This window comes from Colius striatus, chromosome 2, assembly GCF_028858725.1.
Source record: "Colius striatus isolate bColStr4 chromosome 2, bColStr4.1.hap1, whole genome shotgun sequence".
Classification (NCBI taxonomy): Eukaryota; Metazoa; Chordata; class Aves; order Coliiformes; family Coliidae; genus Colius; species Colius striatus.
In genome coordinates this window covers 54,887,290-54,911,370 of record NC_084760.1, presented here as the reverse complement: position 1 = coordinate 54,911,370, position 24,081 = coordinate 54,887,290, and the positions used below count along the sequence as shown (strand labels likewise).

The following is a 24,081-nucleotide window of genomic DNA, read 5'->3' as shown; positions in this document are numbered from 1 at the left end:
TGGATTTGCTCTGTCGTCCAAGTTTCTAAAATTATAAGAGTCAGCACTGTGACTTTCCACAAACATTAAAATCCTAAAAATCATAGAATGGTAGGGGTTGGAAGGGACCTTTAGAGATCATCTAGTCCAATCCCCCTGCAGAAGCAGGTTCAAGACATGTTTGTATCTCATGTCTTACTGAGGTAGGGTTACAAGCCAGGGTTTTTCCTGTTTGTACAACTGGGATAGAATATCTGAAACTTTTTTGCCAATAAGAAGGATGCTTTGGTCTAGGAGACAGTGAAATTTCACTGATGTGAAACCCACATGAGTAATTTCACAGCAAGTGCAACTTCTCTCACGCGACTGATATCCATCTGTATAAACATAATGCAGTTCAGAATACTGTTGCTCACTCTGGAGTATCACTCTCAGAAGGTGTCTGCCCAGAGGCATCCCAATGATCATGCCAAATGGCACCTGAGATCTGTCAGCTCAGCCCAGGAGAAAGGGCTCCAGGTTCCAGTTGCTGCAGAACATATGGCAAAAGCAGCTTGATGAAATACAGAAAGTTTAAGAGAGTGGAAAGGAATGGAAGGATGTCAAAAACACCACAGGTACCACGGGAACATGTTTCTGTCACACCACTACAACTGTAATTTGTCTTACAAGGAGTTTTGTAAGGTAGGCATGCTATAATGGAGGCTCTTTCAGTAACGAGTAGGAATGCTGAATGTTATGTGTATTGATATTCTCTATTCTACACCACCCATGAAACTGAGGTGCTGTTTCTCAAATCAGTGCTTGTGACAGAGGAATTAGAAGTGTTGTAGACCACAGCACTACTCAGTTGGTATGAGGATGGCAAAGAAGCAAATCACTCTGTTGATTATGAAAGAAGAGCTTAGCATAGATGAAGAATAAGCTGCTGTCACTTGTAGCCGATTCCAAACAGTGCACTTAAAAGGCATGGAGAGTCTATGGACAGGCTAACAGGAGTCTGGTGAGTTTACTCAAGGTCTTTTGCAAGCAGCAGTCAGCAGGTGATTGTTCCAGTTTTTGTATTGTGGATACCTGAGGGCACTGGCCACTTCAAAGCCCTGAAGAGAACAACATTAAAGGTACCACATCCATTGCAACTGACAAAAATCTTGATTCTGAGAAACTAGCTGCAAGATAGGTTTATGTCTCAATTCCTGAATAATCACTTTCCACTAGAAATACTGCATTTTACATGCTTGGCCTCAGTGTTCTACTGTGAGAGTGCAGAACTCCACACTTAGGGAGAACTCTGTTAATTGAAGGGCCTACTTACCCACTTACAGGAACATGTCATCATGGAAGATTTGATTCATAGGTGGATAGGTAAGTTTAGGTTATGGAAACTTGCTTATTAAAACTTACAATATTAGAAAATCATACATATAGTTTTATGAAATTACTAGTCTCATAAGCCCACAGAGCTATTAGAACGACACGGCTATTTCTTGTAACACAACTATTGCTTAGTGCTGATAGTTTCAAGGCTGGTGTGTTCCTAAAAGAAGTTGCTATTGCTTAGGATGATAGATCATTAGGTCAGTTCTACAGTTTGGACATTGCTTAACACTAATAGCTACAAGGCCAGCTTAGTCCTAAATGGAATTAATATCTGATGATGACAGAGCTTTTACCTAGGATAATAAACCATTAGGCCATTTTGTTCTGTTCTGCAATTTGGACAAAAGTCAAGGACCCAGAGGTGAAAAGTATACTGCAAGGAAGACTCAGATCTTAATTCAGCATGACCCCCAGTGATCATTGAAGAAGGCGAGAAGACACCAAAAGAGGCATGACGCAAGTGTAACTTGAGTAGACCAAGACAGGACTATGGGCAGGCCTTTTCCTGGAAATGTAATGAATATTCATGTTTGCTGTAAATATAAACTGAAAATCCAAAGGCTGAGGTGGGCACGTTTGGTGGAGAAATCCCCCATGTTCCCCAGTGCTGCAATAAAGAATACCTGCTTAATAGTCACATTGGCTATTGAGTCCTGACTGGCTTCCTCACAGCATCAGATTAGTATTAGTGATGTTATAAAAATCATTAGGGAAAAAAAAAGTGAGTAAAGGATAAAAAAAGTACAATGTGTTGCCTTACATGCAAGCACTGTCAAACACCATTATAACTAATTTCTGTCTTGTTATACCTGCAGTAATGGAAAATAATTTTAAATAAAAATGCTTTTGCTGTGTTTTTGGTGTATTTGCATAATGTTATGCACTTATTTGTTGGTTAGAAAAAGATTCTATTTGCTCTTTTTGTAGTATTTGTGCCATCCCAGGAAGTGATGGAAATTTAAAGAGCACTGGAAAACACCATGCCATTTCTGTTTTTTTTACCTACTGCTCCCCAAGCGATGTAAATTGCAAATAACAGCATCCAGCTATGTATTCCTTTGATTTCGGTGGAGTAACACATGCCACGTAGAAGGCTGGGAGCCACCATGGGCTGGACAGAGGTGAGCTTTGACATACCAGCCAGAAGACAGGGAGAGCCAAGTTTTCTGTAGCTGAATGTTTAATGAGTTTAGCTGGGGGAGAGCTTTATTGATAAACGCGTCCCAGTTACCCACACCATAGGTTTTCCCTCGCTGTTGCATGAGTGCACAGTACTTCATCACAGCGCTGTAAAAGAGGGGGAAGGGCAGATCAATCTTTTCCTAGGTCACCTTTCTCAGCACTTTCGTTTTACGTAATTTGACCGATAACACACAGGCGACCAAAACGTCCTATAAGACAAACGGCGAGAGCCAAACGGCCTCCGTGCGGCAAAGGAGGCCGTTTCAAGCTTTAAATCTCTGCCAGAGGATCTTTGGGGCTGCCAGCCTGCGGCCCTCTCTCCCTCTGCGCTGGCCGCCCCCGAGGCCGGCGAAACCTGCGGCAGTGGAGGGCGCTGGCGTGGGTTTGAGGCCAGGAGCCAGCCAAAGCCGAGAGGGACGGATACGGCACTCGCCACCCCATGGCGTGCCGAGGCTGCCGGAGACTGCCCGGCGCTCCCGCGTCCCGCCGGCCTCTCGCGATGTTGCTAAGAGCCCTGCGAGACTCGGCAGCGGGCGCCGCCGGTTGCTAAGGGCCGCCGCCTGAGGAGACGGACGGCTGCCGCGACGGTGAGAGCCGTAGCCGCCGCCGCCTCAAGGTGATTCGCGCCGTCCCGGGGGGCGCAGGGTGGGGCAGGGGTAGAGAGCCGGCGAGGGCCGCCCACCGCGACGTCCTTCACAACTCGCGGGGCCTGGCGGAGCCTGGGCGGGCTTCGGACCCTGGGGCTGGGCCGAACTGCCAGTACGGGGCCCCCGGTGCGGGCAGCCTTAGAGACTTCACTGAGGGATGAGGAGACCGGAGGTACTAGGGGGTGAGCGTGTCTAAGGTGCCTTGGCAAAACCCCTCAGTGTTTTTAGTGATACAGGAGGACCTGATCAGGTTTAGCGTCTTCTGCTGACTCTTTTAAAACAGATAAGCAGCTCTCACGTGAGTTATTAGAAATTTGTTTACTGATTTGTGAAAAAACTGCTATGGTATTGTGTAACTGATGATAAAAATTGAGAGGAGATAGGAATTCTCCCACTACTTTTGCTTCTCTTAACCACTGTCGTTGGTTTCTTGCTAAAATTAGCACTTTTTTTTTGATGTTTTAAGGCTACATGGTGATACATCGGAAGTATTGTGTTTGGTTCTGGGCTCCCCAGCTCAAGAGAGACAGGAAACTGCTGGAAAGAGTCCAGCAGAAAGCTACCAAGATGATCAGGGCACTGGAGCATCTTATGAGGAGAGGCTGTGGGACCTGGAGCTGTTTAGAGTGGAGAAATCTAAGGGCCGCACCTTGTGAACACTTAAAAGTACCTAAAGGGTTGATGTCAGGAGGATGGGTGCAACACTTATTTCTGTAGTGTCCAGTGACAGGACTAGTGGACATAACTGGAACACTGGAAATTCCAATTAAACAAAGAAAAAACAGGAAGGGTGTGAAATCTCCTTCTCTGAAGGTTTTCAAAACCTGCTTGGTTGTGACCTGATCAGGGTGAACCTGCTTTATCAGGGAAGTTGGACTACCTAATCTCTAGAGGTCTCTTCCAACCCCTGCCATTCTGTGATTCTATGCTGTGGCTGTAGCAGGCCACTTCTGGATCAACTCTTGGGTTTTAGCGCAGAATTGCCAGTTGTGGAGCAGTGCCAGTAAATGAATTTGAACTTGAAATGACTAGAAATTACTTAGGGTGAGGAGTTTTTTTTTTTAAGGAGAAAACAATCATTTAAATTTTGCCTGTTTTTTAAATTTTATCTGAATTGGGGAATACGCCTACTGGAAAAGTAAAACCACCAAAAAAGTAAACACAGCAAACCACAAACCTTTGCAAATTAGTTTTAAGATAAGTATCTTAGTGATTACCCTAGTCAAAAAAGACTTTTCAAAGTAAACTGGAGATGAAACTGCATTATTCCTATGGTTTGTCTTTATGAATAATTTCAGTGGGGCCTTACACTAATTGCCAACCAGTATCCCACTACTTGCACTTTTAAAAAATTTGTAGTTACAATGAAATACTACATGAAGTTTGGTGTTTTTTGCAAGGCATTATCCAATGTTAAGGTCATAGAATCATAGAATGGTAGGGTTGGAAGGGACCTTTAGAGATTATCTAGTCCAACCCCCCGACATAAAAATGTATTGACTTTGATTAAATATCTTGAGACTCTGAAAATACTGTAAATTAAGGAGTTAAGATTATTTGTGGTGCATGGTTTTTTTTCTTTAATATTTTAATGATATTTCTGGTAAGGCGATAGAATTAATATTTAATTATGTTTGATTAAAGTAAAATGTTCAGCATTTTACAAAGTTCACAGAGAACTGCTAACTCAAGGAACCATTACCTTTCGTAAGGGATAACTTACCCAGCTGATGCTATATGGCTTTGATTTTTTTTGTTAGTTAATAGAGTTTTAAGTCGGAAAAAGTTATTTATTATATTTTTCTTCCAACTGTGCATATTATTTACTCACAGATGCTTAGAGTTTTGATTGACTTTTTAAATTAAAAGATCTCTAAATCATTCTTCCTCAAATAGACTAGAAATATATGAACTATAACTGCCACGGGGCGCTGGAATTATTCCTTGGCATATAAAGAGCTTTGAATTTAGGTTATCAGGATAGAAACAGATATTTTGGGTTTTTTTGAAACTCCTGAAAAATCGACTGATAAGATGATGTCTTCTGGACTTGACAGATAATTCTGTTTTTTTTTTTTACTGCTACTCCTTCCTTTTTTTTTTTTTTTAATTCCTGAGTAGCCGTAGGGTTAAATTAACAGGATTTTGTCAGGTCACTGCAGTTGATTACTGCAGGGAAATCAACAGTTCTGATAATTCCACCTGGCTGTTGCAAAAGTTGTTAGACAGCACCTTCAATTGTGGTCATGGCAACAGCTCTCGACGGGATCCAAAAATCAGAACTGGGTGGTAATAGTCGATGAGAAGCAGCTGAGAGACTCATAGAGGCTTCTCACGAAGACTCAGCCACTACATCTGTAAAACCTCTTTTTAAAAAAAATGTTGTGGTCTTGTGCCTATTTGGGCAAATCCTTGAGCAACTTTGAACAGGAATATTCAGGATTTTCTTAGTGCAATATATTTTTAAAGAATATTGTACTATGGTAACAGGAGGTTTACTGAAACTGGTTTGATGATTTTGTTCCCAGCTTGTCTGAAGATAAGCTCTAGCAAATGTTTACTCTCTGTGATCATGTCTTTTTACTGAAAATGTCTTGTAGTTGATAACAGGAAAAAAAGTGCCAATTTTTTTTTATGCTTTTCTTGGCATCTTGAGAGGAGGAAAGAAGCCCAAACAATGAGAACTTATTGTTCTAATATTTTCTTTATACAGATGTCTCACTTTACAAGTGAAGATGAAGCTCTGTTACAGTCTATGCTCAGACAGTTGCTGCAGAGTGTGAAGGAAAAAATCACTGAAGCCCCATCAGTAGAATGTGCAGAAGAGGTTCTCTTGCACTTGGAGGAAACAGATGAGAATTTTCACAAGTAAAAATATTTTTTTATATTTTTAATATTTTGACCAGGGTGAAATGTGTTGCTGTATTATTACTGGGAAATGTTTATCATTCAAATTGCTGTGTGAGTGTGTATGTATTTATATATAGATACTCCTATCACTAATCAACTCTCAAAATATGCTATTTTAGAGAATAAAACTTAATTTTTTTTTTGGTTTGTGGCTTGGGTCATGTCATCATGTCCACCCTCTCCCAAGATGGGAAGAGATTTTTACTGTAATAGTAATTGATGAGCTGTTTGAGAGAGGAACTTATAAAACTACCAACTTAGCCAACTCTGATGCTTGTGTACATGTACTGTACTAAATGTATACTCAAATAGGAGCTAGAAGAAGTCCTCACTGAAGGCTGTGAGACACTGTTTTTGACACTTGCTACGCAATATAATTTTCTTTTTCAAAGTAAGGTAAATTTTCCAAAGCCTACTTGGCTTCCCCTTTTGATCATTCTGTCTGATATATTACTGAGCTCTTACATATCCAATAAGGTAGTTTTTAATTTATGTTTTGAACAAAGCAGAAATGTGGCCTCATCACACTTCTGTTGAACAGTATGACTGCACTTAGGTGCATTTGAGATTTCTGGAGCACACATTCCTCTTTCCATGGTGTTCTAACTTTTTTTTTAACTACATGTGAGATTTTTAGTATACATTTATGAAAAGTCAGGAAAATAGCAAGCTGAAATAACCCTGAAGACATTTTAATACGGACTAGAGTTCTATGGCCTGACTTCTGAAAAAGCTGATGCCTTGCCACTTTTTTTCAGAAGTAGTATTATCTATATTCTTTCATATTTGTGTAGCTTTTAGCATTACTTAGTCAGCAGTAGAAGCTAGGTAAAAGTAGGTAAGTGAAATAGAACTAGGGTTTACCTAAAATTTGACTTACCATTTTAAAACTTTCCTACTTTTGTATCAGATAACACTTTTGTTGGCAGTCTTGTGAATTTTGAGCACCATATTACCAGGTGATAAACATGAAAGTAAAAAAGTTGATTATAAACATCGGAATTAAAAATTGAATGTCATTTTGAAAGGAAGTAATTTTTATTTAAAATAAGATATATACAGTAATAAAATGCAAGCAACAAAAAAACCCTATGAAATTGATTCTGTCGGTATTCTGTGATTCTATGATATTTCTTTTTGAGGAGAATACCCAGGATCAGGGAGTAAAGTCTAAGACTGCTGGAAGCAATGCATACATAGCTTTTGCCTTTAGAACAGTGAAACCTTGGGATCCGTGTCTCTTTTCTGCTAAGCTAAAAAACTGATGGTTCTAAAAATACTTTCTTTTCATGAGAAAAGTTTTAACTTATATTTAATATAAAATCAAGTGATGCTTTAAATGCAGAATATGAGCATTACTCTCTGGTGCTGGAATATTTCTGGAGATTTTCTAGTCTTGTTCATGACCCACAGCATTATAGGTTGATTTTCATGGAAGTTCAGAGTGGTCATATAGCAATTCAGTAGAGAGACCATTAATAAACTTTCTCCTTGATCCTTATCCAATTCACCTAGACTGGAAGCTGCTTTAGTAGTAGTGTGTACTCTTAGATGGTCCAATATGCTAATGCAGCTCAGCATTTTGATCAGCACTCTTTCTGCCTCATGGTTCTTTTGCCTCAGTAATTTTATCAGATTTTGAGGCCTTACTTTATTCGTTGTTTCCGCTTTGATGTAGAAGAGACAAAAACACAGAATCATCAGAAAGAGAATAAAAAGGAAAACTGAATGGAGTTCAGAATTTATGTGCAGAAGTAGAAATCAGTTTTTTTACTTATAAAGGTAACTTGTTTTTTGTTCTATTTTTTTCCTTAAGTTGAAGTCCTACAGTTTAGTACCTTTTTTTTTTTTTTCACCTAGTGCTTCCTTTGTAAGCCCAGCCAAATCAGTCTGACTTGATTCTGCATGTGAAGAAGTAGTTTTGTCATTACTGAAACATATTATTCGTTACAAAACATTTTTAAGGTGGAAGAATGATGCAGAGGATCAAGGCTAGGGCATCAAGCAGATATAAACTTAGTGACATGAATAACGATGTGATTGCTGTGTGTTTCAGAGCAAAGCAGTCACTGCAAAAAGTGTGTATCCTGGAAATGTTACTGTCATAAAACAAATGGGAAAAAGTTTTATGAAAGCCTTCATTTAGTGGAGAGTCATGTGCAGTTTCATTATTAAAGAAGAAAAAAGCTAGCCTTGAAGACAAATGAAACTGCAAATAAACTTGTTTGCATCTTTCTTCAGATGTATTTCTGTTACATTACTTTCATTGTCAATTAAAGTAGGAGTGGAAATAAGGGAGGGGACGGGAAGAGGACTGCTGTAGCTGATGGAACCTGAGGTAGGGACTCCAGTGAGGAATTACGTATATCATGATATGAGACACAATTTTCTGTGCTTAGTTTTTTAATGTATCTTGATTGTAGTCTGATTTTTTTTTTTTTTTTTGTATTTTCTTTTTTTTTAATATCCAAGCAAATGCTGCTACTTGTTGTAACAGTTGCTTTATTTTACATTTGTATTTTATAGCTTTGGACTCTGTATCTACATGGTGAACTATCTTTTTAATTGAAATTCTCTCACTGTATTGATCCAAATGAACACAAAGTAGTCACAAATCTTTATTTGATAAAATGAAAATATGATGATGCATCTGCAGTTTATGTATGATGAATTTTTATGTGTTTCTATTTGCCTGGTCCTTTTTATAAATCAAGAGACTAACAAAAATGCTTCTATATTCTGAGCACTACTTTTTAACAATGTTCATAGCTAATACAGAGTCTGAGGACCCAATAAAAGTCTTCCATTTGAAGTCTCCCCTTGATTGTTTTGTTTAAACAAGTTTCTGTGAGTATCTCATAATAAGAGTGCAAAGGATATGATTTCCTTGCACCTAACATGTATGGAATCACAGAAACTAGTTTATCGGTTTGAGATCTTCTGCATACTGTCACGACACAGAGACTTTCATAAGCCTTAGATATGCTCATATGTTAGAACTTACTGTGTTTTCTGTGTTTCTTCTCTTTTTGTAGGTATATTGCATTAATACTAATACCAGTTGACTGTAAAGCAGTGCCATGTTCCAATAATGCTCCAAGTAATGCTTCTTTTGGAATTTTGAGATTTCTTGATATTCTATGATTTTTATCTACAAAACCTTACCCTATTATCTGAGGAGATTTTTACATTTAGAAATTAGAACTATTTGGTATTATTTCTTCTTGGAAATGCTGATAATGACCATATTGAAGAAAGTCAGACTTGATTGTGGTGGTATTTTTTTGTTGTTGTTGTTTTTACACCATTGAAGTTTATTTCTCTACAAGTCATAAACACTTAACTTAAACTAATAGATCGTCTGGAAGAGAAGGTGGCCAGTGTCAATATAGTGTTGAAAATGACAGCTCAGGGAAAACTATTCATTTTAATTTTATATAATTCTTGCAGCTACGAGTTTGTGAAATACCTTAGACAATATATAAATAATACTGTGGGATCTGTGATTGAAGAAGAAACAGAAAAATGTACGTCTGCTCAAAATCAAGGTGAAGTATCTGGCTATGACACGCTTGTCCAACATGTTACTAAGAAGACCCGTGAATCAAAAGAGTGAGTATATACATTTATTTCACATTTTTCTGTCTTCTTGGTCTTTACCTTCCTTTCCCCTTCCAGAACTTGTTTTGTGTCCTGGTTATGCCAAGCTGGGAACAAAGAGCTGTAGGGTTGCTCCCTTTCTCCCCCAGCTTCTGGTGAAATGGGGAGGGGAGTTAGAGAAAAGGAAGAAACCCACCTAGGTTGAAGTAAGAACAGTTTAATAGAACATAACAAGTTAAGAAGAAACAGTTGTAACAACAAATGAAAGTGTGTACAAAAGGAATGGTATGTGACTCAGTTGCTCACCACCTGGAACCTAGACCAACAGGGGAACCGGTGGTTCCCAAGTGTCACTCCCTGCAGCTCCCGACCTATATACTGGGCATGATATCAGATACCAGTTGGCCAGCCGGACTCAGCTGCTTAGACTGTGCCCCTTCCTAATTTTAGCATAAAAGTTAACTGTATCCTGGCAAAACCCAGCTTCTTATAAAAAGTTAACCCTATCCCAGCCCAAACTAGGACATTTTGAAAAAAATAAATTCTGAACCAAAGGGTTACAAAAGTAAATTTTTGCTTTCAAAAATCCATGCTAAGCAGTTCAAGTATCCCCACCTTACATTGTAATTTCTCTACTTTGTCTCCCTCTGGAATTAAGATTATGAACCATCAGCAGGAAGTTGTCTGCTGATCCAGCATTATTGGCTCTCACAGTGATGGTCTTGATATCACTTCAGGATAACTCCAAGTTCCAGTTGTGTGGAACTCATTTCCTGTTGTAGGTAGTATGCTTACAAGTATTTCTGGAGAAAAGTGTATTAAGATATTTAACTCCTTAGCAGTACATTCTGTATTTTCATAGTACAGTCAGTTATGTTAGAAAGCAATTCTTAATTGACTATGCTTGGCTTTTATCTTCACCTAGAAAACAGATGTGGATGACCGTTTTTCAAATTATGCTGTTTCTATCTTTTTGTTTTGATGATCAAGACCTTAGGGTTCTTGCACTCTTTAAAGTTAGTAGAAGAAGCTCCAATGAACTAAATATGTCTATATCTTACATTTTAATTTGAGATGTAGGGGGGTATTAAAGCAGAATATGGTATTGAAATATTTTGTGATTGCAAAATAAGTCATAGTACCCTTAAAGTGGAAAATATTTTGAAATAAAATATCAACATATAAACATTTTACAGTAGGAAGCTTTTCTGAAACATCTCTTGTCTTAAATTGCTTGCTTGTGGATATTACTGTCCAATTTATGTAACTTTGAAAAACCTTGGGTTTGTTGAAAGAAAATCGTTTTATGTGCATGGCTTGCACGCAAGATCTTGAATCAGAATGATGTATTCTCTTCTGTTGGTTCTGCTCGAGGCTTATAGCGGAAGAAAAATTGTATATTGTACTTGAAGAAATATAAACAGTTAGAAAGATGAGAACTGGCCCGTTTTCTCAGGGACAGATACCCCCTTTTGATTGATTCACCTTGTTCTCTAAGAACCTCTCAGAACAGGATTATGTTAGTAGCATTTCATTGAATGATTTTAGAAGGGCAAAAAGGATTCTTACTGTAATTCTGAAATATAGTTACCTGAAACGTTTAAGGTACATACATGTTTTGTTGCTCATTTTGGATTTGCATCTGTTTTACATTAATTTCTGTAAATTTTATGAGTTTTGGTCTAAGTAGCTTTATGCTGTGTTCAGTTATTCGTGATCTAGCGATTTGATGATTTTTATGCTCTTTAATATTAAAATGATCTTTACTTTTAAGATACAGAGAAATGATGCATGCCTTGAAGAATGTCATGATGGTTGTGGTAGAGTCTTTGATTAATAAATTTGAAGAAGATCGGATGCATAATAAGGAGCTGGATAGTAAAACAAAGAACGAACGTCAAAGCAGCTATTGTACAGACAACTGTTCTGACAGTGACTCCTCATTCAACCAAGTACAATTTGTTTTCTCTCTCTGTTATGAAATAAACATGGTACTGCAAAATTGTTGTTTCTGTCAATGGAGATTGAGAGCAGCCCTAGAAAAGGATTCATCCTTCTTATATTGATGTATTTTAAATTAATCACCTTTATTTCACTGAAATACTAAGCTAATACTAACTGTATAACTTTTAGACAGCGTATGCTAGATGAGATTAATGTGATGCCCATATGCTCTAAAGTACTCATGCAAATACTGCATAAAAAAAGATAAAATAACATTAAGGGCAATACATCATACAAGTTTTTGAGATTTGTTTTTGTTTGTTTGTTTAAACTTTGGCAGCCAAGTAACATGCAGTTCATTTCCAGACTGTTGCACTATGCTGTATTACTTAATGAATTATGATAAGAGATTTTATGAAGATACAGGAAATGTTTAATTAAAGCAAATAAAAATACGTAATGGCAATTTTATTGCTGTAAATTCAACTTTGGGCAAACAGCAGAAACCATTTACAATGTTGCCTTTAATGTTAAAGTGGTATAAATGTATAAGTCCTAATTATTAAAAGAAAATTAAATATCATAAGGAGTTACAATTTTAATCTTATGCTGTTAAGTTCAATAAAATTTACTAATGATAATTTTATGCTATGTATTACAGAGTTATACATTCATGAGTCAGGAACAATTGCAACTGCTTCTGGAAAGGCTTGACCCTATTCAGCCTAAGGAAGTAAGTTTTAAAGAAGAAATAAAATGTTAATAGAAAAGAATGTTTATGTCATATTGGAATGCAGACTGTGTGTACGTAAGAGTTCATATGTACCTAAATGGAGTCTTGTCTTTTGTCGATTCATATGTCTTGGCTTCAGTGCAGCAACTCCTGTGCAGTGCTGTTTCATTGTTCATAACCATCTGGCTCAAAAGCTAGTGTTTCAGCTAGTAACTTTGTTGTTGTTGTTAGTACTTCATGTGCTACAGATGGGCATTTTTAGTTTGGGAGAAGTTTTCTGTCAGAAATAGTTATTGAAGCTTATTTTCCTGTGTGTGTGCTGTTTGCTCTTCCTGGTAACTTCCATGTTGTCCTTTGTGTTACTCCTATCAGAAGAGAGAAATGTCTGCTGATTTGCCATCAAACTGTTGCCAGATGGGATATATAAACTGCAAGTTAGGTTTTTCTTTCTGCCAGTGGCAGTAGTAATTTGGGTCTCTAACCACCAATCAGCAACAGCTGCTGATATTTTTGAAGCTCAGAGAAACATTTTGAGAGTGCTATCTCAGTAGAACTTGTTTGGGATTCTCTGGCAGTTGAAAAAGGCATAGTAGGCTGAAACTGGTGTAAACATTGCAGTTTAATTTTATTAGAAAACCTGGTAAAAAGTGGGTGCTATTCAATATTGTTGAATTTCCTACAGTTTGGTTTAATAATATGGCATAAATTGCTAAAAGATACAGCTGTCTACAAATAGAACAAAACCCAAGTTATTTGAAATTATTCAGATTATGATACTGATAAAAATTCAGCAGTGAAACATAATGTCTGGTAAACCTGTTTCCACTTTTGACGTTTTAGAGAGCTTCTAGGCACAGTTATATTATTTGGTGATAGTTACCTATATTTCCTGGCAACAAAATATTTGATTGCAAACAGAAAGTAGAACATAGTCCTTATATCCAGTATTGAAGACCTACGTAAGATGTTTTTGTTGCTTTATGGGTTTTATTCCTCAGTGATATAGAGTTTTCTCTAAATTGCCATAGGAATATAGCAGAAGGTAAGTATTCTGGGATTTGTTATCTGTTCTACAGCAATCCTGTTCCTTCCTTCCCCTAAATGGTATTGTAAGTTACATATTTGAGAGGTTGCTGTGAATGGATTTGTGGTGTTATTGTTTTGACTGCTTCAGGTTCGCCAAGAAGCATTGCAGACACTGTCCTTTTCCCCTCCCTCTGATATACTGAACTCTGAGAGTTGGCCAAGTCTGCGTAAGCATCTAACGATGGCTCTTTCAGATCCTGATGCAACATTCAGTGTAAGCTAATTTTCTATATTTAGTTATCATATGTGTAACCATAGTAAAGAGTAATGAAGAGGAGGAGGAAGTGACAATATATATTCTGAGAAGTCCAACAGAGTCCCAAGACACTTTACAATTTTTGTGTGTTGCGTAAACTCTTTTTGAAGTAAAGGAACTGGTTCCAGTAGGTCCTGAGTTAAAGGATTGCAACAGGATTTCAGTGGGATTTTTAGAGACTGGAGTAGTCATTTGTGTGTCTTTTAATGGGAATGAAAAGGATTTAATGGCTTTTTGCAAACAGATAATGTAAAGAACAAATTGACAGAACTCTTCTGCAAAACCTGTCATGTTAACATTTCCTATTTAAGTCAAGTATGAGCTCGATGATGGTGAGAGAATGATACATAGCGATATTACACAGACACTGATATGGAAAAAATGGCAACTGCTTAAGTTGCTTTTTGATTATTTATTATACCACTTGAGGATTTTTTTCTTTTTCTTTGAATTTTAAAGTGATTACCAAATGAATAAGAAAGTTGCCCCAGCTACTGTCATATGTTTCTTCTCCAACTTAAAAGGTCTACGGTTTCTTTTAAAACAAACAGTGCTAGTTACAAGTCAGTGGTATGTTTAATAACATAAAAACTTCAACATTAATGGAAAAGTACAATAATATTCCCTAGTCTACCTCTTTGTATCTCAGTGAGGCTTTACTACTGTCAGTGAATGTATTTTAGTGGAATTTCCTTTGGACTGTAGGTTTCTGTGGTCCCAAACTATATATTTTTGTAAAATACACTTAACATCTGTATAGAAACACCTGAGCAATACATAATACTAAGAAGAATTATCAAATCATTTAGGTTGGAAAAGACCTTTAAGATCAAGTCCAGTTGTTAACACAGCACTGCCACGTCCATTGCCAAACCATGTCCCTAAGTATCACATCTACATGTCTTTTAAAAATACCTCCAGGGATGGTGACTCCACCTCTTCCCTGGGCAGCATGTTCAGTGAAGAAATTTTTCCTGATATCTAATCTAAACTTCCTCTGGTACAACTCGAGGTGCATTCATTTTGTCCCATCTCCTGCCACTACATGTTGATTGTTGTGCAATAATAATACACAGATACATGACTGTTTAATACGTTGCTTGCCTTTTCTCCCTTAGGATAAGATTCTTAGGTTCTATGCAAAAACCTTTTCTTCTTCTCCATTTAATATGACAAGAGAAGTCTATACAAGTTTAGGTATGTACATTTAATTACATTTAAGATTTCATGAGTCATATACTTCCTGAAAATCAGTTAGCTGTTATAATGAAGCTGTATAATGTCTGTTTTGTCAGTATTGTCATGGAGGTGAGGGTATTTTTTTTCCCTCTGTTTTTAGCAAAACACTTGGAGTTGTACTTTCTTTCTGGAGAATATTCTCTACGTATTTCAGCTGGTCTGGATGTATCTAACACAGAAATAATTCGTTTACTTAAAAAGGTATAAAATATTTTTTCTGTATCTTTTTTGTCATTACTGAAATGATATGTAGTATTTATTTTTACATGTTAATAATTATATTTTCAGGTCCGCCTTTTAAATGAGTATCAAAAGGAAGCTCCATCTTCCTGGATTCGTCATCCAGAAAAGTATGTCACTCTCAAAAACCTGTCACTGTGTCTTAATGATGTTCCCCTCCTTAATGGTACATATAGTTTTAGCAAAGAATTGGTTACAGGATGCACAGTTGACTGGTCATTGATAAGGAGGGAAATAAAAATAGAGAATGGAAAAAGTGGAATAGAGAAATTGCATAGGAGTAGTCACGGGTCATAGTAAACTGTTTACTTAGCTTTTGAAGTGTTTTAAATGTTTTTTAACAAAAATAATTTGGATATTTTACAAAGTAGCAAGTATGATAGCACATACAAAACATGATAATTCATGTATGTTAGTATTAGTTTTATTCATGGTGGTATAAAGAATTAGTATTCCTACAAGATTAAGTTGGAGATAATGCTCTTGATATTTACGATTTATCTGAACAAGGTTTTACAAGAAAATTTTTCCTGAATATTACTAATGGAAAGATTTAAGTGATTTTTGTTTTGTGTTCATTTTTCCTGTTTGTGTCAAAAGGTACATGGAAGAAGTAGTGGAGAGTACCTTGTCACTTTTGTCAGTAAAACACGAACCTAGTAATCCAGATTTTTTGAGTCCAATCTATTTCTTGGCTCTGCTAGATATCAAAGCAATATGGTTTAAAAAGTGGATGGTAAGCAAAAAAACCCTCAACCCAACAACTTGTAACTTGTTCGTATCTTATATTTATTTTGAAAAGCTTGATTTATGACTTTTTATCTCAGACATATAATGTCCTGATAGCAACCTATAATAAGCACCATAATTAAGGAAGTCGGGGGTTTTTTTTAGACATTTGTGTCCTCTATCCTTTAATTCTACTCTCTCCTCCATTTCTATTCAGTTACTAGTTTTCATAGAATTTCTGAGGACTTACTGTGCTTTGTGACTTCAGTCCCATGTCATTAATTGACTGACAGCCGTCAAAAGAAGCAAACATTTTTCTGGAGAATAGTGATGGGCATGAAAGTACAGTTAGATAAAATGTGTCGTCTTAACATTTCAGTGTAGTTAATATTTTTTTGGTTTACTGCATATTCTGCTAGACATTTTTGAAATGACAGAATTTTTTTGTTATCTTTAATGTACTGTAGACAAAAGGCTCTGCTGAGTATAATACTGGTTTACACAAGCTGGAGTTCAGTACATTGAACAAGTGCTGCGCCCAGGATCTCTAATAGAGCACAATCAGAGGCAATTTCTTCTTTTTAATTAAAAAATAAAACTTAATATGTTTGAAGCTGACATTAGGTCTCCTTTGTCATTTTAGCATGCATATTACAGCAGAACAGTGGTACTCAGGCTTTTGGAAAAGAAATATAAATCTATGGTAAGTATTTCCCAAGGCAAATTTACTTGAAACTTGATCTTACTTTGCACATGGTGATTTGAAATTTTTTGCCTTTTTTTTTTTCTCCTTTTGTCAGAGCTGTTCTGTGTTCTTTAGCTAGATGAGCCTTTTGGATTTTATTTATTCTTTATTTTTTTTTAAATTTTGCTTTGCTTAAATGAGTCATTGTTAAAATCAAAGAAGAGTATGAGACCAGCTCTGAGCGAGGGGAAATTTGGATGGTTCATTGGAGATGTATAATTAAGAGTACTATTTATTAATTCTTTATGTTGCACTCATATTTAGAATTATTTCTGACTGTATAGAAATACAAAACGATGCATGAAAAATATGGTAAAAGCTCTATGCTGAATTTGGATTTTTGATGAAAAGAGATTAAAAAGCCACCATTGCGTTCTTTAAGTTGTGATATGAAGCATTAAGGATTCAAAGTGTCAGCAAGATAAGTCAAACTGGGAAAACATGTTTAGGAATGTAGATGTTAATCCTATCACATATTCTGTATGGGCAGATCACTGGTATGGAAGTTTCATTATTTTCACCAAGACAAATATAAATGTGAGTTCCATTCATGTAGACAGGACTTTGGCTATGTTTTGTAAAATCTTCTAATAGAAATGAAATATAATGTAAAATGTACATGACTGATAAAACCTTAAGATGGGAGACAAGGATACAGATAACTATAAAAGACTTTTGTTTATCTGTATGTATAGAACAGAGCATAGAATAAAGTGTGTTCCATGCAACAAAAAATTTGTAATAGGAAGGCCATGAGCAGAGCAGTCTGTAGTCTAATTTATAAGCATAGAGTAAACATCCAATTAAGTGGTTTTTAATTTATTATGAATGCCTGTATATTCTACTTATACTTCTGAATAAATCTTAGCAGCTTCAAACTGTAATAAATCTCAATGTATTTCTTTGTTCATATGTAGTATTTGCTATTATTTTCTAAATCCATGCTGAGGATTTCTGAATTTTGATAGTGTAGTATTAGTAATGGCAATGTATTTTAATAATCTCAGTTGCAGTGAAGTGGATATTTAGGTGCTTGTGTTAAAGCACAGTACTTGGATACAAGAGAGAATTACTTTATTGTAAAACACTGGATATTTTATTATTTTATCCTTTTTTTTACACAGATTAATGCAGCTGTCCAACAATGTCTTGATTATTTTGAATTTTGCAAGGCAGCAGTTAATAAAAATTCCAGAGTCAATGACTTCTCCCAGCGGCGTTGTAGTGAGTATCTTTGCATCACTGAATTATATGCACATACATCAACATTCTCTCTCTTTGAGCATGCTACCTCAAGAGGAAGACATCTGTTCTTTTTCTTTGCAAAATATTGTCTGTCTGTCTTTTGAGAGAACACTAGTAGCAGTAGATAGTTACTTGAGCTGTCTGTCTTTAGATACAGTATGATCCACATATGTTGCAGGTAGTAGCTATGTACTGTAAAGTAACGAGGTACTGTAAAGTAAACTAAGAATCAAGTTCTAATTTTTTGATTTTATTGTGAAAGGTGATAAGCAGAACTTTTCTTACACTGGACCAGAATTGCAGTACGTCTGCTTTGTTCATTCACTGTGCCTTTTAGGAACATTATTGATCTATAAGCAAAGCCGAAATCTCTTTCCAGTACAACTGAAAAATAAAAAAGGTAAGAGGAAAATGGAATCTCCTAAGCAACACTTTATCCATACTTGATACGTGTTTCCACTGTGATATTGTGGACATTATAGGATATTATTCTGTTCAGGAATTCCGTGCCTGAGAAACTTTCTTACTGATGGTATGGGTAATTTTGAGTATCAACACAGTTTTTAAATCTTTGATGGATGTGATTGAATTAGATCACTTTTGTCCTTATGTTTAATATATTAATTTCATGTTGAAGGAGCATTGGATCAGTGTGTACGTGATTCAGTCTTTCTATGTATGAGTAATATCTTTTGTCAAACAAAATTATATAATTGTTAGAAAGAGAGACATGTCCAAGAACCAAAACTGTTCAAGTGTGAAACAAAATCAGTATTGCAAGCTATTTGCAAATTGAAAACAATTACTCTGAGCTTAACCTATTAATATAATTAAGGTAAAACAACCATAGAAGAAAAGGTCGGTACCTGTAGAACAAAAGCATAAATGAGACAGAAAAGCCCTTGAACATCCAGAGAAGTCTGCGTCGTGATATATTCTGCAGAGTTGGCAAATGCAAATGTGTGAGGATAATTGTAATGTTCCATTACATTAGTATCGCTATTAATTCAGTGTAGAATTCAAAACATTACTGGATACTAATTTTGAGACCTGTCCTGTGAAGGTGTGTTATCCCTCTGAGTAGATCCAATGTAGAGCAGCTGTGAGGAATAAATATCTACTAATAGAGTGCTTTTGTCATTTATGGATTATCCGTGTAACACCGTTCAAGCAGTGATCCATTGGTGATGGTTGCTTTTTTTCTCTCCCCTACAAAAGTAATAATCTCACCTTCTGTCATCATAATAGCATCCTTCGAAGTTTCATAGATAAGCGATTCTTCCCTCACAAATTGCCTGATTTATTAATGTCATTACATTAAACTTGGACCAACAGTTCCCAACTTGCAATTTGCTTCATGTTTGTTGGTTTTGTTTCGGACCTGAGGAAGAGTTGTCTGACAGCTAGTCTTTTTTCAGGTTGTTTCACTTAATCTAGTAGCCAGGTAATGCTTTTTCCTACAGCCACGTATATTCAGCATTCTCAGGCTCTTCCCATTTGTTTATGTGGAAGACATGTTAAAACTGCAATTGACTCATGTGGGACCAGATCAAGGCTCATAAGTTGGTCGTGAAATACTTTGGTAGAGTCTCAGGGACATACCTATCTTTTGCTTTATCAGTTGTACATATGTTCATTTCCTCAATAAAAGATTATTTGCACGTATTTACAAAATCCATTTTATTGTAAAATGAAAGTTACACTTTAACTTACAATTTCCCCTTTTTTTTTTTTTTTTTTTTTAATAGATACTGTATCCATAACTGATCTGTTGGTATTATTTACTCAGCTTCTATATTACTCTCCAAGTTGCCCAAAGACAGCTTTGGTAGCGCATACAGGTAAATGGTTGGTTTTAATATAGACTAAGATTATAATTAAACATGTGGTAACTTCTTTTGCAATTTTTAATTTGGATCTGTTATTTATGCAGATTTTTCTCTTCCCTTTCTCCCTTCTTTACTCAACCTTGTTAAATGTAACAAAATTATAATTGAGAAGCTGCCAAATAGATATGTTTGTGTAGGTTAAAACATGAATAAATACTTCTTGTGTTCACCAGACCATTATTCTCCAGCAAGTCTTGTTATGGAGATTCTGCAAGTTTTTTGTGAACAAACAGGATGTGCTGCTGAATGTTTATATGTGGATGCAGTGATAGATTCTCTACTTCATCCTTGTCAAAGTTTACTGAATGGCACAGAGGTTTGTAGTATCTTCCAAATAATTCAAAAATATAGAATATTAATGTTTTTCTGTGCTTTCTATGTAGAAGATGTATTTATTTGCATGGGAACTTTTATAGTATTTTCTGCATTAGCTCTTACGATATGCCTTAAATAAGCACAGACTGTTATTTTGATTGGTCTAACAAACTTACATTTTTGAAATCTTGTAAATAGTAGCAAAAATTGTGCTGTAGTGCGACTGTTCCCTTGGGAAAATCACATCTCTTCACTGTATTTTTTGCAATGTTTTTGTATGTCTTTTTGCTATTTCTTGGATGCTTATTTAGTCTCCCCACTACTTAAAAGGAAGACTACTTTTATTAGTTTTACAGTTCAACTGGCAATTTGAAGTTAAGTGTTCTCAGAAATTAATATGGGTAATATCTCTAATTCTTCATGGCAAACTATTATTTTATGAAATGGTAAAAGGAAGAGTTTGGTTTTCCTATTTTTTAAACAGTTCTATAAAAATTATAAGAATATTAGGAAACATTGTCTAGGTACTTGAAAGTCTAGTTATCCTTTCAGACTGTCCTGTGATTTTTGTTTTAACAGATGATTTAATTGATCTAGGTGTCTGTAAGTCTCAAGACAGAGAGGCTGTGGATCTGAAATGCCTATGCAGGAGCCTGAGCCACCTAAAGAGACTTTGAGATAAATTAATGGCTGCATATGGAACTCCTTGGAGGGACTAATGAGAAACACAAAACTTTTATTTTACATTTGAGCTTTGAAATAGCTCTGTTAAGTACAAGCCTTGCTGGCCTTTTAAACAGGATAGTACAGTGCAACTGTAGTAGAGAGAGGAGGAGAAACTCAGTGGCTATTTTTGGTAACCTGAAAATAAAAAGGGAGATTTTTAATTGGAAGTTTTAACTAAGAGAACAAAATCAAAATTGGATTTTTCTCTTAGATTACTTTGACTACTGACATTAATAGCTAATTCCTTCCATTTCAAAGCAGGAAAACTATTTATTTTTCCTCTATGCACTGTATAAAATGTAGAACTACCTATAAGAGAAGTTGCAGGAGTCAGATTGCATAGCATTTTAAAACTAATTCTTCTTGTGAGTCCAGCTGTCCTTGATGGATAACAGAAGAGTGGAAAAGATTTAAGCCATGGAATTCAGTTTCAGGACAGCAGTGCTTTATTCCTCATTCTGACATACTAGATATTTAATAAGTATTACTGGAAACAGTAATTCCCCTGTAGCTCATTGTTGCCTAAAATTCGTCTCGCTGTTGACTCCACTCTATTGGATGTGGATAGGGGAAAGCTACCAAAGGGGACTTCTCATTTTGAAAAATATCCTCCGTCTCTGTATGTACATTTATGCAGAAATCCTAGGAATTTGGAGTGTTTCTCAATCCTTGGGTGAGAGATTATGCTCTGGATATCTCATGACCATATTATGGAGATATATGGACAGGAACAGAGTTCTGGTGAGCACCTTTAAGAAAATGTTTAAAGTCCTGCAGAATTGCAGCCACTGTCTACTGTCAGGCCTTCAGTACATCTTTCCTCTACTTCTCCCCTGAGTTTGGCAACTTGGTTTCAGGACTAGCATAGGTAATGATGTGGGCATCCAGCCTTGAAGAGAGACATTTGAGAGAGCTCTGGTAGGACACCTCAGCAGAGATTCCTGCAGTGATGACTCTGCTAATAAGCCTTAGTATGGACTCACTTCCCTTTCCACTCAGGAGTGTTTTGTAAGATGAGGACCTTTTCCTGCCTGTACTATGTTATATCCTCATTGGAGTCTACAGCCCCATTGATCTGAACCACAAATATAATTTCTTGATTCACTTCACCTGAGACCTGTCTTGTCAGTGTAAATCCAGTTGCATGGTGATCACTGAGCTACGTGTGATCCTGTGTCTGGAGCTGATCTCAACTCACTGTCTGGGCTTCCTGACTTAACTTTGGACCGCCTTCATCACTGTGGAAGGGATCTGGACGGTTGGGTGAACCTGTTACTATCACTAGACCTCGTCTGCTCACCCACCTACCCTTTACATGGGTATTTTGGGACCGTTCACCCACCTGATTGCAAGCTGTTGCCTCTGGCCTGCCTTGTTATCATAATCAGCTCCCAGCTTCTCATCCCTTGCAGACCATCCTGCTCTTGCTAATCCACAACAGGTTCATCATGGAGCACCTATATTGTGCTTTACCATTGGAATATGGATTTCACTTAATAAGCAGTAACCAATTTAACATTAATTCAGGTAGTACTTTCATTAGTTGCAGTACTATACTGAATGGTCTCAGTCCCAGTGATAAATGTTCAAATTTGCTTGATTACAGCCTAGTTGTGGCCATTCTGAAGTGATTAAGAAATTGGTAGAAGACTTTTGCTTTGCTCCAGTGGGGAAGACTTTCCTCATGATTCCAGAGAAAATGAATTTGGGCCTAATGCAGCTTAGGGAGGTGGATGCAGAGTATGTTCTTGGGAACAGAAATTCCACTTCTAGGAAAAGAGTTGTTAATACATATGCAGTGATAAGTAAATTAGCTTGTATCTCACTTTGTTTCAGATATTGTTCTTATACCCCTAGATGGCCTTATCAAAAGCCTTTCTATGGTCATGGTGGGAAAAAAGAAAAAGTAGTTGAGAAATGTCTGGTTTTATATCTGTGCAGTCACTGGACTTCTGCCGTAATCATTAGATATGACCATTATTGCCATTTTTTATGAAGATTTCTATGTGATGGCATTTGAACATAGGCCATTTACTTATTTTGTTTAAGCCATTAAGTAGTCATTGGAAAGGTGACCTCTGTTTCTGCATACGTAGACCAGGCTTAAATAAACAGGTTTCAGAATAGCATTGAATTAAAAACTTGGCAAGGTTTTTTTGTCTTTTTTTTTTTTCCCTTCTAAATAGGTGAATATAAATTGTCTTGAAACCACTTTAATTGATGTAGCTGATCTTTTGGCAAGAATTGCTGCTGTAGAAGATGGTCTGTCTCTTCTTCTTTATGGAGAAAGTGAAAAAACTGCCAAAGAAGATAGGTAAGAGTGCATTAATGAATGACATTAGTGAATACTTTAATGAATTACATTAGGCTTAAAAGCCTATTTTTCCTTCTTTTTTTTTTTAATATATATATTTTGTTTACATTTGGAGTAAAATATCTGATTAGCAAGTAAAGTAGTTAAGTGTTTTAGAGAGTCTGTTAGACATTCCTGTCTTTAACCAGATGAAATGACCAGGTTTAACCAGGTTTAAAGAAATACTTTTTATTAAAGGAAGTTTCCATGGCTTACTTATTTTTCTTATTCATGTGAGAGCTTTTCTTTCTCTGAATGTAGTTCCATTACATTGGTAGTGCCTACTGTTCAGGCCAAAGGCCTCTCAACTGTTTTTTGATTGTTTTTTGATTGTTTTTAGAGTAAATACTTAAAATCAACCTAATTAATTAAAAAAATGGACTTATGTACCATTCACTTTTAAATATATCTAGTAAAGACATTCATAACACTGTACCTAACTTAGGATCTATGTGATCCTGTGGGTTGTTAGCTGATGCTAAAACTTGAAACAAGGCAGTAAAACTGAGACTAGCTTTTAAAAATATCTAAGCTGCAGGTCATAAAAATGTTTGGAATGTATGTCTTTAAAGTGGAGGAATCTCAGAAGGTGCATATGTTTTTAAGGGAGTTGGAAGTAAGAGATGGTATTTTGAAGAAAGAGTTATCCTTTGCATTACAAACCTAAAAGATTTCAGAAGGATGTCTCAGGTAAAAGGAAGAACAAGGACAAATTTTGCCCTATGGCAATATCCTTAACACTGATTACACAGAAGCGAAAATTATTTTGCTCTTCATCCCAGTTGTACTCCAGTAGAACACACAGTCTGTCTAGTTCATGGCCATGTGGGCTGGATGGAATACAATTGATGCATGTTTATATTTTCTGTACCCAAAGTGAAAT

The 24,081-nt window shown here is 36.3% G+C and overlaps 1 protein-coding gene across 3 annotated transcripts in view; it reads left to right on the top strand.

Moving 5' to 3' along the window:
* The first annotated feature begins 3,097 nt into the window (after positions 1-3,097).
* TBC1D32 (TBC1 domain family member 32) overlaps positions 3,098-24,081 on the top strand; it is an 82,216-nt gene continuing 61,232 nt past the window's right edge. For 2 of the 3 annotated variants that reach the window (XM_061989770.1, XM_061989769.1), the window contains exons 1-16: positions 3,098-3,157; positions 5,902-6,056; positions 9,549-9,710; positions 11,473-11,650; positions 12,304-12,375; positions 13,550-13,675; positions 14,836-14,914; positions 15,057-15,157; positions 15,245-15,306; positions 15,797-15,932; positions 16,569-16,628; positions 17,795-17,894; positions 18,178-18,315; positions 19,664-19,756; positions 19,978-20,120; positions 23,032-23,159. In XM_061989770.1, coding sequence (XP_061845754.1) covers positions 5,902-6,056; positions 9,549-9,710; positions 11,473-11,650; positions 12,304-12,375; positions 13,550-13,675; positions 14,836-14,914; positions 15,057-15,157; positions 15,245-15,306; positions 15,797-15,932; positions 16,569-16,628; positions 17,795-17,894; positions 18,178-18,315; positions 19,664-19,756; positions 19,978-20,120; positions 23,032-23,159 — 1,733 coding nt within the window. In that variant the 5' untranslated portion in view covers positions 3,098-3,157. The remainder of the gene's footprint in view (positions 3,158-5,901; positions 6,057-9,548; positions 9,711-11,472; positions 11,651-12,303; positions 12,376-13,549; positions 13,676-14,835; positions 14,915-15,056; positions 15,158-15,244; positions 15,307-15,796; positions 15,933-16,568; positions 16,629-17,794; positions 17,895-18,177; positions 18,316-19,663; positions 19,757-19,977; positions 20,121-23,031; positions 23,160-24,081) is intronic. The other variant, XM_061989771.1, reaches the window with a different exon arrangement.